General features: G+C 50.7%; 1 protein-coding gene across 3 annotated transcripts in view; it reads right to left on the reverse strand.

Moving 5' to 3' along the window:
• si:dkey-246i14.3 (ephrin A4) overlaps positions 1–17,483 on the reverse strand; it is a 31,793-nt gene that overhangs the window by 10,791 nt on the left and 3,519 nt on the right. For 2 of the 3 annotated variants that reach the window (XM_064354284.1, XM_064354275.1), the window contains exons 2-3: positions 2,799–3,094; positions 334–402 (exon numbers count right to left, since the gene is read on the reverse strand). In XM_064354284.1, the coding sequence (XP_064210354.1) occupies positions 334–402; positions 2,799–3,094 (365 nt within the window). Of the gene's footprint in view, positions 1–333; positions 403–2,798; positions 3,095–14,838; positions 15,130–17,483 lie in introns of those variants that run through there. The other variant, XM_064354292.1, reaches the window with a different exon arrangement.

Consider the following 17,483-nt stretch of genomic DNA (forward strand, 5'->3'; position numbering starts at 1 on the left):
AGAGAGGAGGTGAATGGACGGAAAGGGAGGAGAGGAGGGGTGAATGGATGGAAAGGAGGAGAGGAGGGGTGAATAGATGGAAAGGGAGGAGAGGAGGGGTGAATGGATGGAAAGGGAGGAGAGGAGGGGTGAATGGACGGAAAGGGAGGAGAGGAGGGGTGAATGGACGGAAAGGGAGGAGAGGGGCGTAACTCACCTGGTGTTTTTGCCCAGCACACCGGTTCATGAGGGGTGAGTGAGGGCGGGGGAGAGGACAGTGGATCGTAAAGGTGGGGAGGAGGTAGTCAGGGACAGGTGAAAGGATGGAGGGATGAAAAAGAGGGGTTCACTCACCAGATTCGCAGCACACCGTGATTCGGAGTTTGAGACAGGTCAGGGGGGGCCCGTCCTCTATGGGCATCGCTGGGGAAGGGGGGGGGGGGGGCGGGAGTAGAGACAGAGAGAGAGTCACTCAATAATCACCAAAGTCAGACCTGGAAATGGCAGCAGAAAGGCTAAGCGCTACCCAGGAGCAGAAAAGAGCACTTTAAAAATAATGAAAAAGTAATGGACTGATCACCCCTGCCTCACAGCCCTGGGCTGAGAAAATAATATAAAAAAATAAAAGCTTAATTTTATTTCCGGATTTAAACTGCATCAGGTAGCGCCGTTTGGGCCGCCGCACTGTTCCCTTATTCATGGCCCTCACGCTCTCACGGGGTGGACCCGCCCCCCGTCCTGCATCAGCTATCAGGTAGGCCGGTTATTACAAAACGTCCCCGCGCCCATCTGGACTTCCTACCCATGACTTTGAAGAACTTCAGCAGTGTACTTAAGAGGGAAGGGGAGTGAGAAAGAGATACAGAGGCTGGGGTAACACACACACACACACACACACACACACACAGAGACACACAGACAGACACAGACACACACGCGCGCACACACACACACTCACTCATATTCTCTCACTCTTCCACACATGCACACATACACAACTACTCACACACAGGTACACACACACACACATGCACAATCACACACACACACTCTCTCATACTCTTTGACACACACACACAATGATATACATCCAGGGTACCAACAATGTCACCTAGGAGAAAAAAGAGGGAACAGGAGGGAGATGTCTGGACACTGAGATTCACTTGGTCAACATGGAGGAGATGGAGAAAGAAGAGGGGGAAGAGCGGGGAGAGGGAAAAGGAGAAGTAACACAGAGAAAACAAGCCGTCAGCCCTCGCCTTCCAAAAGTGGAATGAAAACCCACTCATTAAATCAAACGGCAGTTTTAATTAAACATTGGCAGTTCTGCTGCTCCCAAATAAATCTATAGGTCCGGGAGGCTTTTTCAGCATTTTCACACAGATAATCTGTAAGCAACACCAACAAGGGCAGAAATCCATTCACTCTCCACTGGTGCAGTGAGTCAGTAATTTAACACCAGCCTTCTGGAGAGTGAAAAAAGCTTGCCAACATAACCTAAACTCCCACAATGCAACACTAAACAAAACCGTTCTTGCTCTGTGCTACTGTATATGGTCAAAATAACAACTGGAAAATAACCTCAGAATATTCGGGTCACTTGGACAATAACTGATATGACAGGATGGTCAGAGGTTACCCATAATGCATCAGGGGAACAAAGGTCTTTCCTTTTTGCCGTCGCCATTTGCTCTCTGACCAGCATTAAAACTAAACTGCAGTGTATAATTACTGTAATTACACCTTTACGCAAAGTCTGGCATATTTTACAAATACCAAAAAAACCGACAGAAACGTTATGTGCCGTCTTTTCCGGTAACAAAGCACACAAAAATGTGAGCCCATATTGTACTCATGCAATCTGGGGGAAGCCATTGTTAAGTTCACAAGAGCTGAAGTGACACAATGGGGTTTCCACTGTTGTGTGTAAACTGTCTCATGGCCCGACAATAGGCCATTGTCCAGAAAACCCGACCAGTAATTTATGCAAAGATGTTCTCTCCGTCTCTCCCCCTTTTTTCCCCCTCTTTCCCCCCCACCCTCTCTTTGTTGGTTTTTCATTCTCTTGTTCTGCCTTTCTCTCACAACCCCATGTTCCTTCATCCCCCCCCGTCCATCTCCTGTCCTTTGTCCTCTCCGTCACTCCACGCTTCCCTTGCCCCATTTTCCCCTTCCCTTTCTTTCTCTTCGTTTGTCTCCCCGCGTTTGTCTCCCCGTCTCTGCTCAAGTGGCCCTCTCTCTCTACCAGTTTCAGCCTCTGTGTCTCCCCCCTCATTCTCTCTGGTGTTAGCCATCTTCTCTTTCAATTTTCCAGGAGGGTGAAAATGGTGAGAGGGAGAACAAGAACTTAGAAATGAAACAGAGGGTTGTAAAAAAAAAAAAAAAAACCACACACACACACACAGAGGAAGCAATTGTCCATCTTCAAACACGGTTCCTATCTTTCCATCTTGTCTTGGTTTGAAATAAACGAAAGAGAGGTGAAGGAGAACAGAAATGAGACAAACTCAAGCTCTGTTTTCTCGCCCAATATTCTCTTCATCTGGGGCTCTGTAATACAGTTCTCACAAGTGCAGGCATTTATAGCTGCGTGACTGACAGAAGGAAATTGTACAACATTAAAAAGTTCTCCATTAACGACAAGTACACACTCAAACAAACAGGCACACAGAAATACACGTAACAGACACACACTCACAATCTCTGTGTCTCTCTGTCTCTGTCTGTCTCACACACACACGCACACGCACACACACACTCGCAATCTCTCTCTCTCTCTCTGTCTCTCACACACACACACACACACACACACCACTCACAGCTGTAATAGTAGTGATGCCCGGGCAGGAACTCGAAGCCCAGGGAGAAGGGAGTGAACCTCTGGATCTTCTCAGAGAAGCGCACGGGGCCGAAGGCAGGGCGGGGCTTGTTGCACTCCCACCGCTTAATTGCCCCCCGCGTCTCCACACAGCCCCGGAACCGCCCCTCCGCCACCAGGTAGAGCGCCAGGACCTCGGGGGGGGCAGAGGTGGGGGCCTCAGGCGGATAGTAGGGGCAGTAGATGTCCAGGTAGTCATTGAGGTCCACCTGGATGGAGAGGTCTCCTTGCACCAGCCTGGATGGAGAGAGAGAGAGAGCAGTAATGGGCACTGGAGCACTGGGAGGCCTTCACTTACGCACTGATTACAGCAGCCAGCCCGCGGCCGCCAGAACAGCACGCGGGGCCGCTGATGACCTAACCGTTGCCAAGGCAGCCTCTGGGCTGTTTCTGAGAGGCGAGTGGGAGGAAGCAGGAAGTTACGGGCACAGGCCCGGTTCCCTCTGTGCGTAGGTTCTCAGCTCGCTCAAAAAGAAAAGAAAAAAAAAACCGGAACAGGTCGCACTAACACTTTTTCAGTGCACAGACGCGCACTTGCTGTACGGGGAAACGTGTCATTGTTCTAGCACACATTCGCCCTGCTTCCTCCCACAGATCCAGAGCCACTCCACAGCCACCTCAGCTCCACTTACACGACTGGGCCCCAGGGGTCTGGCCCTGGGTGGACTGTAAGCTGAAAGCATAATTTTCAGTCATCAAAGTGAGGCTTTGACAAATACTTTACAACGTGTAATATACATTTTGAACTGAGTGGCCCCTTTAAAATCTCATGTCTTGAATCATTTCTAATGGTACGAGGAGCGGGTGGCAGTGTTTTTTTTTGGTTTTTGTTCTTCGTTGCAAAGCGAACGCGCTATAGATTATGGCACTTCAGCGGATGTGTGTGTGCGCGGCATTTTCATCGGGCGAAAATATAAATCAGGGGAATCGATTCGATCGAGCGGCGCTTCGAAAGCAACAGCGGCGCTCGCATCGCAAACAAGGTCAAACGTCTCCCGCCGCTGGACGCCGGAGCACGGAGGGGGCGAATCTGTAAACACGCGCGCCGCCCCTGCATAATCGAGCCACGGCAGGGTGTGTGAAAGGAAAGACTAATGGCCGCAAAAAAGCGCGCACGTGCGTCCCCGAGCAAAGAGTCGGCCATCTTAGGGTGCAAACGCATGACTGGACAATATCGTTAGGGAGACGCCGGTGAATTCATAACCAGCCTCGTTTTGACACTCATCCCCACACAGCCACTGCAGAAAGCCGCAGTCCATGTGCACTGTTTCACAGGGAGTATCACCCCCCCTCCCCCCCCACACACACTCCTAACCCTGACAGATACAGGGGCTGGGGGGTGGAGAAGGGAGAGAGGTGAAGATGGTGGTGGGGGGGGGGGGGGAGGGAGGGAGAGAGAGAGACAGAAAGAGAAAGAGGGGGTTCTGTTATAATTAGAGGCCCTGGAGAGTGCCTTGTAAGAGACAGCGAGAAGACAAGTTGTATTTTAATTGGTCTTGCTCCGTACAGAGGGAAGGAGAGAGGGATGAGGGGGGGGGAAGAGAGGGAAAGAGAAGACAGGATGTGCAGCCAGGGCTGCAAGTTCAGGTCCGTCACTGGGGGTCTTTATAGGAGAGCGACAGAGCGGAGGAAGGAAGGAGAGACGAGTGCGAGAGTCAGTGAAGGAAGGAAAGGAGAGGGGAAAGGGCAAGGAGAGAGGGAGTTAAGACGGCGACTATTGAGAAGAATAAGTTTCTGGACTGAAAAAAGAAAAGAAGTGAAGGGGAAAAAAGAGGGGAGAAAAGAAACAGCAGAAAGCCAGAGCAATATTAAGCGAAGGAGGGAAAAAAAGAAACACCTGAGAGAGGAGAAGAGAAATTGCGGAGAGGTGGACTTAAATGAACCGGAAAAAAAAACAAAAAAAAAAAACTGTGAGACCACCATTGTGAAGCAGCGCACAAGGGAGAGAGGGGGGGGAAGAATAAAACCGACGCGCGCGGAGGACTCCACACCATTCTGCATCATGACTACAGCCCCATTACACTAACCAGCGCCGCGGTCAATACCAGTCGCGCAATATCGGCAATCAATCAACCTGACGGGACGGAATCGATCCCGATTGCTCAAATGCGACTTAAACAAGCCAATGGGATCAATTCGCTGTCTGCGCGCAGAACACCCCAGAATAACAGCGTATCTCAATTAACAGCGCCTTGGAAACGCCGGGCGCCGCAGCACAGATGCGTATCGGGGACCTCGGCCGGTTCCAGGCTCCTGTCTGTCAAAAGCACAGCTCTGAGGTGCAAAGCTCTGCGATCTATTATATATCACATCTGGGTTCTTGCAGCAAGGAAATTCATTTTAAGATGAAAGGGGTTTATGCAGGTAACACTTCCACATTTGACCATATTTCACATTTTCAGGGACAACTGGCACAATGAAAGGACTCCGGGGCTTGTACCTAAATCTCTAATTTGTGACAGGAGTGACGGTTAATACCTTCCAATTCCAGGGTCTCAAGATGTCTCGATTTTAATGTGTGGGATACAATCATATGTCACAGACGTGTGCCATGATATGGTAATCCAGATTCCTCAGTGCATTTCACAACAAATACAGATATGGGCAATATAAATTGGCCTGGACACTGGGTGGCTAGGTTAAAAAAAGATAAAATAAAACAAAAACAGAAGGGGTTGTGGGTAATGGCTACTTCAGTTCTGAAGGAAGCATTTGTTTACCGACTGATTAGAACACAGCTCTTTCCTCTCCACATAACAACCTCGCCTTTTATTTTCTCACTCTTTCTGCAGCTTTACTCTCTATTCTTTCACACTCCTCCATCACAGCTCCCTTCATTCACTCACCCCCACGCAACCCCCGGATGAAATGTTTGTGGGTAATTGCAGAGAGGGTACTCGCGTGTGCGCGTGTGTGTTTTTGTGTGTGTGTATGTGTATGTGCGAGTGAGTGTGTATGTGCGTGCGTGTGTGTATGTGTGTGCGAACGAGCGCGTACGTATGTGTGTGTGTATGTGTGTGCATGTGCGCGTGTATGTGCGTGTGAGCGTGTGTGTGTGCGCGTGTGTGTGTGTGTGTATGTATGTGTGTGTGTGTGTATGTGTGTGTAAGCGTGTGTGTGTGTGTGTATGTGTGTGTGTGTGTGTGTGTGTGTGTGTATGTGTGTATGTATGTTGTGTGTGTGTGTGTGTGTGTGTGTGTGTTGTATGGTGTGTGTGTGTGTGTGTGTGTGTGTATGTGTGTGTGCGTGTATGTATGTGTGTGTGTGTGTGAGTGTGTGTGTATGTGTGTGTAAGCGGTGTGTGTGTGTATGTATGGATGTGTGTGTGTGTGTGTGTGTGTGTATGTATGTGTGCGTGTGTGTGTGTGTGTGCGTGTGTGTGTAGCGTGTGTGTGTGTGAGCGTGTGTATGTGTGTGTGTGCGAGCGTGTGTATGTGTGTGTGTGTGTGTGTGTGTATATGTATGTATGTGTGTGTGTGTGTGTGTATGTATGTGTGTGTGTGTGTGTGTGTGTGTATGTGTGTGAGCGTGTGTGTGTATGTGTATGTGCGTGTGTGTGTGTATGTGTATGTATGTATGTGTGTGTGTGTGTGTGTGTGTGAGCGTGTGTGTGTATGTGTGTGTGTGGGTGTATGTGCATGCATTGGCAGCGTTCAGCCTCTCTGTCACTCTCTCGCTCCCTGGCTCCCTGACTCTGAGACGGGCTCGCTCTAATTACAGGCAGCTCCTGAAAAGCGTCGGCGCGCGGCGCTCAGAGAGCAGGCCGTGCAGCATGCAGCTGATCCTGCGTCCGGGGCCCGCGACGTGACCGCAATACAGCACCAGCCCGCTCAGCTCCACTCCTAACGCTGCGGACGGCTGCGCGGGAGAGGACGCAATTTATACACAGCTCATCACTTTCCCTGCGCTGCTGCTAAACTACTGCTGTGATTTAATGCAATGAGTACTGAAGGCTTTTACACACACACAAGCACGCATACGCACCCACACACACACACACACACACATGCATGCACACACTCATGCACATACACAGGCGTGCACACACACATGCACACACACACACAAGCACGCATACGCACGCACGCACACACACACACACATGCACACACTCATGCACATACACAGGCATGCACACACACGCATGCACACACTCATGCACATACACAGACGTGCACACACGCGCGCCCACACACGTGCACACACACATGCACACACACACAGGTGGATAAGCCCTTGCATATCATATTTTTTTGTTTTTACACAAAAGTCCTTATTCAGCTCAGTGTATCCAACTCACGTTGCACAACTCAATAACTGGATGTTGGTGATTAAACCATAATGCTGTGGGTTATATTGCTTTATTTATTTGTCATTTCTGTAAATTTCTGTAAAGGCTTTTGTGTGACACTACCTATATGTAAATATGTTTATATATGATTTATGTAGAGGATGGCCACATAAGCATATATAAATATTCTCTATCTCTGTATATACACAGACACATACATTTACATATATATATATATATACATACATATATACATGTATAAATATTTTTATTATGTTTATATATGTGAGAGTGCATATACGTATGGGCACTGTTATGCGTATAGACACACAAACGGTCACAACACCTGACCCAGTAGAATGACATTATAATGCAAACAAGTGAATTTCCAGGATATCTATTCTGTGCAATGCTAATAATTCCCGAAGACGTATCAAAGTGCTCAGTGGAGTGTGCTCATCACTGCTGAAAGGAATAAATCACAGTCCCTAATTATTCATTCTGGGTATGTGGCTCAGCCATTTTTTTTGTACGTTGTCCAGGAACGTTTAGCGTCCAAGGAATATGACAAAAAAAGAGAGGGAGGGACAGAGAGGCAAGCAGGGAAGCATGGTAGTGTGTAAAATGGGGAGAGGAGGGGGTGGGGGGGGGGGGGGGAGGGACAAACAAAAAACAAAACAGAAAGTACATTCTTTCCCCCAAAGGATTCCATCGCTTCAGTGCCCTTTCACTCCACAGGCCATCCCTCCATCACAGAGCGAAAGAGGGGAACAGACAGCGCCGCCCGAGCCAATGGAGCGAGAGGGAGAGAGGGAGGGAGGGAGGGAGGGAGGGAGAGGGAGGGAGGGAGGGAGGGGGGAGCGCAGATCAATGGCTCATTCCTCTTCTCCGTCGCTTTTCGCCCGTCTCGTCGCGGCGCTTTACGTGACTTCCTCTCCGCGCCCGTGACCCCGTCACCTTTCCGTTCCCCTCTGCTCTTCACCCGCCGCCCCTCTCTCCCTCTTCTCCCTCGCTCCCTCTCCCCCTCTCTCCCTCGCTCCCTCGTACCCTCAATCTCTCTCTCTCTCCCCCCTTCCTCTCCCTCGCTCCCTCTCTCACTCGCTCCCTCAATCTCTCTCTCCCCCTCTTCCTCTCTCCCTCGCTCTCTCTCTCCCTCTCTCTCTCTCCCGGGCGGCCCGCGGGGTCAGCGGGAACGCCACGCCCGTGTCAGCACGCCGCAGGCCGCATAACGAAGAGGGCGTGTGTGCGGGCGTGCGTGCGTGCGTGCGGCGAACCTCCGGACAGCAACACAAGGACGCCTCGCACATTAGAATATCACAACCCGCACCACAGACAGCCCGCTTCCCCAGCTCACAAACACAGACACAGACACAGCAGAAGAAGAAGGGAAAAAAAAGAAAAGAGAAAAAAAAAACAGGATTGTGAGAAACGAGCGGTGCAGACTTCTCTGTTGTGTCTGGACAACCCGTCAGGCAGCCGCAGACGAACACGCACTCAGAGTTCGGCCATCTGTTCTCCCGCGCAGACGAACGGAACAATCCTTCCCCGAGCTATTTTCCTCCCTCCTTCGTATTTATCCATCTGTATCTCCGCACATTTTCTGAAGGACGGCAGGAAAGGGAGCCTTGGTCTTGACCTTTCACAGACCAAAACAACCGGCAGGCCTTTTTTTTTTAAATCTGCGGTCTGTTTGCGTTTCATGTGGCTTTTCCGGTCGTGCTGCGGTCATCGGTTCCGTACGCGTCGGTATCCGGCTCGGTCATGCTCCGTTCGTTCCCGAGTCGAAAGTACACATCCCGTCAGGGAAACGCGTTCTGAGGGGGCCTGCCGGCGTTCTCGTTTACTGTGCGATTGTTCCGGGGGGGATTCATCGGCGGTCTGAGGAACGGAATTGATCCGCCCCGTTCCGCGGCCGGGAGCCCGGCGTTCCGGCGTTCGGCTCGGAAAACCGAGCTCACGCGGAGTTCTGAAGGCCGGCTCCTACGGGGAGAGCGCAGACTACTGGAGCTCACCCACGCTGTGAGCTGACCTGTGCGTGAGCACGTGTGTGCGCGCGTGTGTGTGTGTGTAGTGTGCGTGTACACGTGTGTGTGTGTGTTGTGTGGTTTTGCGCAGTGGTGTGTGTAGTGTGACCATTGTTGTGACTGTGCTAGTGAGAGAGGGGTTGTGTGTGGGTTTATTCTGAGCAAGTACAGTGGTACAGTGTTTACGTGAATGCACACATTTGTTTATGACTGTGCATGTCTGCCAGAGTGTGTGAGCACATGGAAGAATAAGTGTACTTACAGCGTGCACATTGTGTGTGTGTGTGTGTGTGTGTGTGTGCAGATGCGTGTGTAGGCACATTTGTCTGTGTGTATCCGTCGGTGTGTGTGTGTGTGTGTGTGTGTGTGTGTGTGTGTGTGCGTGCGGGCCTGTGGGTTAGCCCGCTGTTAGCAGCCTGATAGTTATGCGCTCCTGTCTCGGCGGGGGAAGATTTAAGCGAGCGCGCCCGGCTCGGCCCCGCAGGAGCCGCTGGCCACACATCCTGAAACGTTCCGCAGAGGCGTTATCTGGGGACTCTGCCGTCCATTTCCAGGACACGGTGGTCTGCGGGGCCTTCTGCTGAAACGCGCGCAGCATACATCACAGAGCGCGGGGCCCGGCGTCCCCAGGATGGAGGCACCCCTGGCTCCTCTGCCTCCTCACAGCTAATCTGGACCCCGCTCTGCGAGAGGGTGCCATCTGGGGAGGGGGATTTAATTTGGGGCACGCTGCGGAAGGTGGCCAGGGCCTGGGGTCTCGGAAGCTGATTCAATGTGACGCTGATGTCGAGCCTACAGGTCCCTATCGCCGCATAGCCTTGGAAAAAAAGAAAAAAAAGAAAAAAAGACAGACTGTTCCGAGCTCAAGTCATGCCAACTCTCACACCGCTTCCCATCGCCTCAGTGAGACTCCCGAACCCAAACACCTCACCCCCCCCCGCCCACACCGGGAGGGAGTCAGAGCTGAAGAGCTGGAGGCCCAAGTGAAGCAAAGGGCTTTTCCCAAAGCCCACAAACACGGGCGAAAACATCCCATTACTTGTGCACGCTTCACGAGGGCGTGGAGGGAGCAAACAGGGTTAGACACACAGCGGCCAGGGCCAGGGCCAATACCGCACTGGAGCTAAACCCGCTACCGCTCCCGCCAACCGCAGTTCCACAAACCTGCAGCGCTGAGCTTCAACGTGCACGAGTCACAAGGGCTCCTATCCTCTACAGGTTTATAACCGCGTCATGGAGGCCTGCTCTGTGCGTGATGGCAATGTTGTGTGTGTGCGCACGGTGTGTGGTGTGTGTGCGCATATGTGGTGGTTGGTGTGTGCATATTGTGTGCACGTGTGATGTCTGTTCTAGCGCTGCGAATGCTCTAGCGACCTACGCGTCGGTGTCACGCGGTCTCGCGGGCGCAGCGGCGTACAGCAGCGGGCACGCCGGCGGACCCGTCGCCAGGGCGGGGTCAAGCCTCTGGTGGAAAGGCGCTCCGCGGGCCTCATTGTTCTCGAGCGGAGCCGCTCGGGTGAGAACGCCGGCGGTGGAAATGGGTTACAGCGGGCGGGGAGGCGGTAAAACGTGCACGCCGGGCTGGAAAAGGGCGCCTGCTAAGCAGAGAGGTAATAACAATAAATCAGGCCCCAGTTTGGAATTCATCATTAGAAAGTGGGTCACAGTTTTGATGCTGTGGAAATCTCTCTCTTTTTTTCTCCCTCTCTCTCTCTCTCTCTCTCTCCCTCCCTCTGTCTCTCTCTCTTTCTCCCTCTCTCTTTCTCTCTCTCTCCTTCGCTCTCTCTCTCTCTCTTTCTCTCCCTCTCTCTCTCTCCCTGTCTCTCTCTCCTTCTCCTTCTCTCTCTCTCCCTCTCTCTTTCTCACCCACTGTCTCTATCTATCTCTCTTTCTCTCCCTCTCTCTCTTTCTCCTTCTCTCTCTCTCTCCTGCGCCGCCAGGCCAGGTTTTGGGAGCCTCAGCCGCGCCGCCATTGGCCGCACGCTCCCCGGGCGCGCTCGCTCGCCGGCGCCCCCCGGGGGTGGTTGGCGTGCGCGCGACCTGCAGCCCCGTGAGCTCGGCCCGCGGACCCTCGCTTAGAGATGTCAGGCAGACGGGACCCAGCGCACGGGGAAGGGGCTGAATTATTTAGCAGGGGCCTCCTGAAGGAGACAGCTGCTCCCGCCATCTCCGCTCTCTCGCCCGACGGGGAAGTCCACCTCTCCTTCGCGTTCTCTTCCTCTCCTTCTCCTCATTCCTCCGTCCGCTCCCTGTTTCTCTTCCTCTCCTTGCCACATTCTGCTCTGCTTCCACACCCAACCCCCCCCATTGCCACCCATCCCCTCCATCCCCCATCCCTCCCTCCATCCCTCCCCCCCTCCTCTACTCTCTCACAGTGTTTACTTAAGCACTTTCACGGTCACTGCATTGTAATCTCATGGGACAAAACTGCCCTTTTTCTCTCTTCCTCTCTCTCCCTGTGCTATCCTTACCATCCCTCCCTCCCTCCCTCCCTCTCTAACCTTCTTCATCAGAAATTTTGAGATTCAAATTCAAATGCGCTTCAAAAAAATAAAAAAGAAAAGAAAAGGTGAGATGACACAGCAGGGCCCTCCTGTCAGTACGACATGAACGCACTCTCTCACCTGTCATTTACATAACTGACATTAGCGGTCACATTTAACCCAAAGATTGTGACCACGACGAGGACGGCAACAATGGTTCACCATCGTCGCCGTTTAACCTCCTTTTAATTCTGTGTGTTTTCCTCCTTTCCATCACGCGCTTGCTTCCCACGTCCCTCGCTACAGTCCTGCAGGGATCGGGGAGGGAGGCGACGCTGGGAACACGCGCTCATTTCTAACGCAATGGGTCTTTTACGGCATCTCCCTCTGAGAAGCAGTCACGGGCAGCTTTTACAGCCAAGAGAAATTACACTTTGCGTGTGTGAAATCGAAATCAACTGAAGAAAACCGTCGATTCCAGCTTTTTCGCTCGCGAGGCGAACGCAGCCAATATACATGGAGCACGCGCTCCTGCATTATCACAGATATGTATATTAATCCAGTGTACGTGGTAAACAGTTAAAGGTGTGAGAGAACACCACCGCCGCTGTGAATGCTAATAGCCTTGACACTGCAGGGGGAGAGCCTAGCGACCCTATTTTATTTACACATCAGTGACCTTGCAACAGAGCCGGCGAACGCTTTTTTCAGAGGGGAACAGAGAGACAGGTTACGAGCACCGATGACCTCACATAAGCAGAAGGAAAACATGTCTGCCAGACTGTGGATGCTTTTCCGACCGCTCCTCCATTTGTAAATTCGATTCAGAAAACGGAGAGAGAGAAACTGCCGGCTTAAATACATATTTCCCCTTAAACGAAGTTATGAGTCTGCGTTGCATAATTAGAGAAGTAATTACGCTCCGACACATGAGATTGATTGTGCTGTTAAAGAGCATTTTAATCGATGAACACACACGCTATCATCAGAATAAATAAACAAATATCCATCTACTGTACTGCCGCTTCAAATAGGACTAAACAAAAGGGCCAAGACATTTGCTTTAACTGCACGCTCCACTGAAAATATATTTCACAAAGTTTGACATAAATATTATTGCTCGGCTACACGGCTAGATACTTCTTTTTTTCTTTACATTTTACTTGAAGGCAATGGAATTTTCCTTATTGATGGCAGAAATCTGCTTAATTACTTGTGTGAAATTGTCCTGGAATGGAGCGCATCAAATTGCGCTGCACAAAATCATTTTTCATCGACGGGTGCCGTTCCTGTATTTTATGGCGGCTCACTTTAATCAGTGCTCAGACACCCGCCCCGCGCACACACCCGTCCCGCGTGCGGTATTGGCGGCTGTATGGAATCGGAGTCAAGCCAAAGGTCTGCACCTCTGAGCGATCATCCAAGTCCACCCGACGCCAACATAAATTGGGTAAAAAAGCACCGTAAATACAACTGCCAAATCTGACACAAATGTAAAATGTAAGAAAATTTAATTTTAAAAATGGAACCCTAATACGATACAGATGCTCGGTAGTGGGCAGGGCGGGGTCGGGGGGGCGAGGGGGGGGGGGATTGGGGAGGCAGTGCGGGGCAGCAGGACTGCAAGCTGCGGCAGAGAGATATTTCTGGGCGAGGAGGAGAATGTCAGCACGGCACGGCTAGCTAACGAATGCTATCAAGTTCTCCAATCCCCTTTGACTCCATCAAGCAACAAACCCAACTCGTAGGGGTGTGGCCTGTAACTCTTTCGAGTTTTCTAATATGAGATTGACATTTGCGTTCGCAAGCGAACTGGCATTCGTAAAAATTTATTTAAAAAAAAAAAAAAAAAATTCCTGTACAACTGGTATGGCACTCTGAAGACAGAGACTCCAAAATGTAACGGGCCCTTTTCTGAGACAGCAAACACAATATGTCAAACCATTTCATACCGGGGAAGAATCGCCTACCACATATTTAAATATGAAACGCCTTGTGGTAGATTTCAAAATAACGCAATAACGCAATATCATCGCAGAGCGCAGCCTGAGAACACAGAGGAAGCTTTTATTTCACATTGTAATATTGGCAGCATTACTGAAATAAAAGACGCGTCTGTGTAGTGCATTTAAAAATAGAATACGAATAAAAAGCAACTCCGTATAATTGGATTCTGGTTGCAAACGTGATACAGATTCTGAGGACTCAACCTAATCACAGAACAAAAATACATTTATTTGTTAAACTGTAAACATTTTTTTTTTCAATATACAAACCTAAAGTTGGTTCACTTTATTTACAAAACACATCACTGAACAATGGCAGCATGAAATGTGGTCTTTTGGCAGGGAGGGGGGGTTACTGAAAACCTTATTTTGGGAAAAGAAAAAAATAAAATGAATTTGCTAGTTGAAGCTTGACCCCATTTTAATAAGCTGTCTGGACTGACAGTGTGTGACAGAGATAGGGAAGGATCGGGACAGAGCAGGTAAAGTGGATTCCACAAACAACCTGAAATTTATGTGCTACCAGTTATTGCAAGAGCAGCTAAAACAACACATGCACATTCAACTGTGTGTGCAGGCACGCATACACACGCACGTGTGCACAGACACACACACACAAGCACGCACAAATACACACGTATGCACACACATGCAGGCACACACACGCATACACACACACACACACAAATGCACACACACGAATGCACACACACACACACGTATACACACACACACGCAGGCACTCACACACACACGTATACACACACATGCACACACACGCATACACACACACGCACAAACACCCACACACGTACACATGCACACACAAACACACACACACACACGTGCACACACACAAACGCACACACACAAAGTGCATGCCTTTGTGAAGCCACCACATTGGAGACCGCAGGACACATCTTATTTGGCATTCTATAAACATATTGTGCCAGAGTGACATTTTGCCAGTCACATTTTTCAGATTAAATGGTCAACAATAAAATGTGACATTTTCAAACAGGGGACATTCCTACCACGTCCTTCTCCTCAGACTTACAAGCATTGAGAGGGAATTTTCACAAAATGTGTCCTGACATTGATAGTAATACCTTCTGACACCTTCTCCCCCCCTCGATCTCTCCCCCCCACCTCCTCTCTCTCCCTCTCTCTCTCTCACCTTCTCTCCCTTCCCTCAGGGGTTCCCTTGCTGTTTTGGGAGTTGAAATCTTTTGACTCCTTCCCCATCATCCTTTCATAATGCGTTTTCCATCCTTCTCTTTATCCGTTGCTGGAATAATGGGTTTTACATTAAAGGTGAGCTACAGCCGGCAGCATCTCTCCCAGCACTCAGCAGCCAGGGCAGATTTTTACAGAGAAAATAAATGGTTTCAGAATTAATATGTAGTATGTAATGGGGAGAAATCAAATTACCTGATGAAGCTCTTTCCCATTAGAGGGCAGCCATAGAGGTTTGCTGTGCTTCTCACGTTCCCTCACCAGTGTCCCCATTTTCCCTCCACCCCCCCCCGCCCCCACCCCCCGCCCTCTCTGAGCAAGTGTGCTCCGCCTCCATTTTGCACCCGTTTCTAAATCACGAAGCAATATTGACACAGTGATAGGAAAGTGAACTTCAGACTGAGGGGCACACGATACACATGCACACACACTCACACACACACACACACACACACAGACACACACACATGCACACTCTCTCTCACACACACACACACACATACACACACACAATACACATGCACACACACTCACACACACACAGACACACACGCACACTCTCTCTCACACACACACACACACGCACGCACACACACACGCACACACACACGCGCACACACACGCGCACACACACACACACACGCACACACACACACACACACACACACACACATCACCACTCACACACTCACACACACACACACACACACAGACACACACACACTCTCTCTCACACACACACACACACACGCCCACACACTGAATATGAGACTACGCTCAACTGGGCCACAGCCATTAGTGGACAAAGCCCTGTTGGACGGCACGGTGCAGATTAATGAGCATTGCACCGTGTCGCGCGGAAGTGTGCCATCCTTTCCTAAGAGTCTGTGGGTCCCGCTGAACCGGAGTGGCCCCCCCCTGCCACAGACCGAAATCTCGCTCCGCTCCGCGCCGTGCATTAGTGTACCTCTCTGCTCCAAATCCACCGTTCGCCTCGCGCGGGGCTGTCAGGGAGGAAACTGCTGCTTCTCTTCATTTTTTCCCCCTCATTGTTGTCCTGCAGGACCCAGGGGCTCCCGACAAGGCGCGCAGGAGGAGCACAATAAGTGATGACACGGGCGAGCCCGAGTCAAGCAGACAGCTGGAGCGGCTAGCGGAGCCGCGGGGCTCCAGCCTGAGAGCGGAGGCCCTCGACGGAGAGGGACGGGCAAGAGCCGGTGGGGGGGACGGGTGAGAGCCGGGTGGGGGGGGGGGTCGAGAGCCGGGGGGGTCGGGCGAGAGCCGGGGCGCGAGCAGTGCGTCAGGAAGCCTCCGCACAGACGCCAGGGGCCCGCAAACGCGCCGGGCGAACCAGGAAGCCAGCTGCGCGCTTAAAAAGCTGGGCCGAAGCAGAGCGGGTCTGAATCGACCGGCCCGGTACCTGCGCGGTAACCGCCACGACTAACAGCCCGTCTACGAGCCGCTCTTCCCCGTTCGCAGCCCGCGCGCCTGCTTCCTGCTTCCTGCTTCCTGCGGCGCGCGCGCAGCCAAGGTGAACCCAGGTCTCGGCGCCGCGAGGACCGCTCTCAGAACACGCGGCGGAATTACTTCTCGCACCAGCGAGCATTTGTGAGTAAAAAATAAGATCAAAAGATTGGTTCGTTCTTCAAGGTGTTAAAAATTCAACTGCAAATTTGATGCGGCCGATTCCGCATCCCTCCCCATCCCCCACCCACCCGCCCGCCCTCCCCCACTGGCCCACCCCAAAACCATTTCTTCCCTGACTGCCCCACCACAAAATAAGATCGACTGATGCCTGGATCACCACTATGCTAAGGATGAAAAAATCGGAAGCATTTTCATCCATATTGGTCCTTATATTGTTTTCAGTTCATAAAATAGTGATTGAGGACTATAACCACCTGGTACACATAAATCTAACCACCAAACAAATACCATTCAGTCCTGTAACAAAAACCATTTCTTTCTTTTTTTCGGTAATCCTTCTGAATTACAGAAAAACACACCACTGGTGGTATTCCTTTTAAACATACCCAGTGAGTAAAAATATATTCGAAGAGGAAATCGGGTCGTTCGGTTTAACAATTGTGGCTCTTTGTACAACACTGCATACCGATTTCTAGCAAATATAGCATTTTTAGCTGCCTACAAAAATGCTTTTCATTCCTTTCAGGAACCACATATTGGGACGGCGTGCCATCATCATAAAAACCGTACACACAAGTACGTTTACGACTCAAAGGAGGAAGCGCTGCCGCGGCTGGATCATGTCTAAGGCCGGAGCGTGATTCATCTGCTACCGCAGGACTGCGCAATGCCAGGAACCATTTTGGCTGTGGGAGTTACCCAACGCACAGCACGTGCCTCAAATAGCTAACTGCAGGTACAACATTCATTTCAACACGATGAATACAGCAGAGAACAAATTCATGAAGATTTTTTTTTTTTTTTTAATCCAAGGCTGTAAATTTGAACAGTGTCGATGTGAAAGGTTAACCAAACAGGCATTTCTTTTTTATTCCAAGACTTACCGAGAAGGTCAGTGTTTACTGCCTAAATGGCTATATACGTATACAGTAGAGCACA

Source organism: Anguilla rostrata, chromosome 1, assembly GCF_018555375.3.
Source record: "Anguilla rostrata isolate EN2019 chromosome 1, ASM1855537v3, whole genome shotgun sequence".
Classification (NCBI taxonomy): domain Eukaryota; kingdom Metazoa; phylum Chordata; class Actinopteri; order Anguilliformes; family Anguillidae; genus Anguilla; species Anguilla rostrata.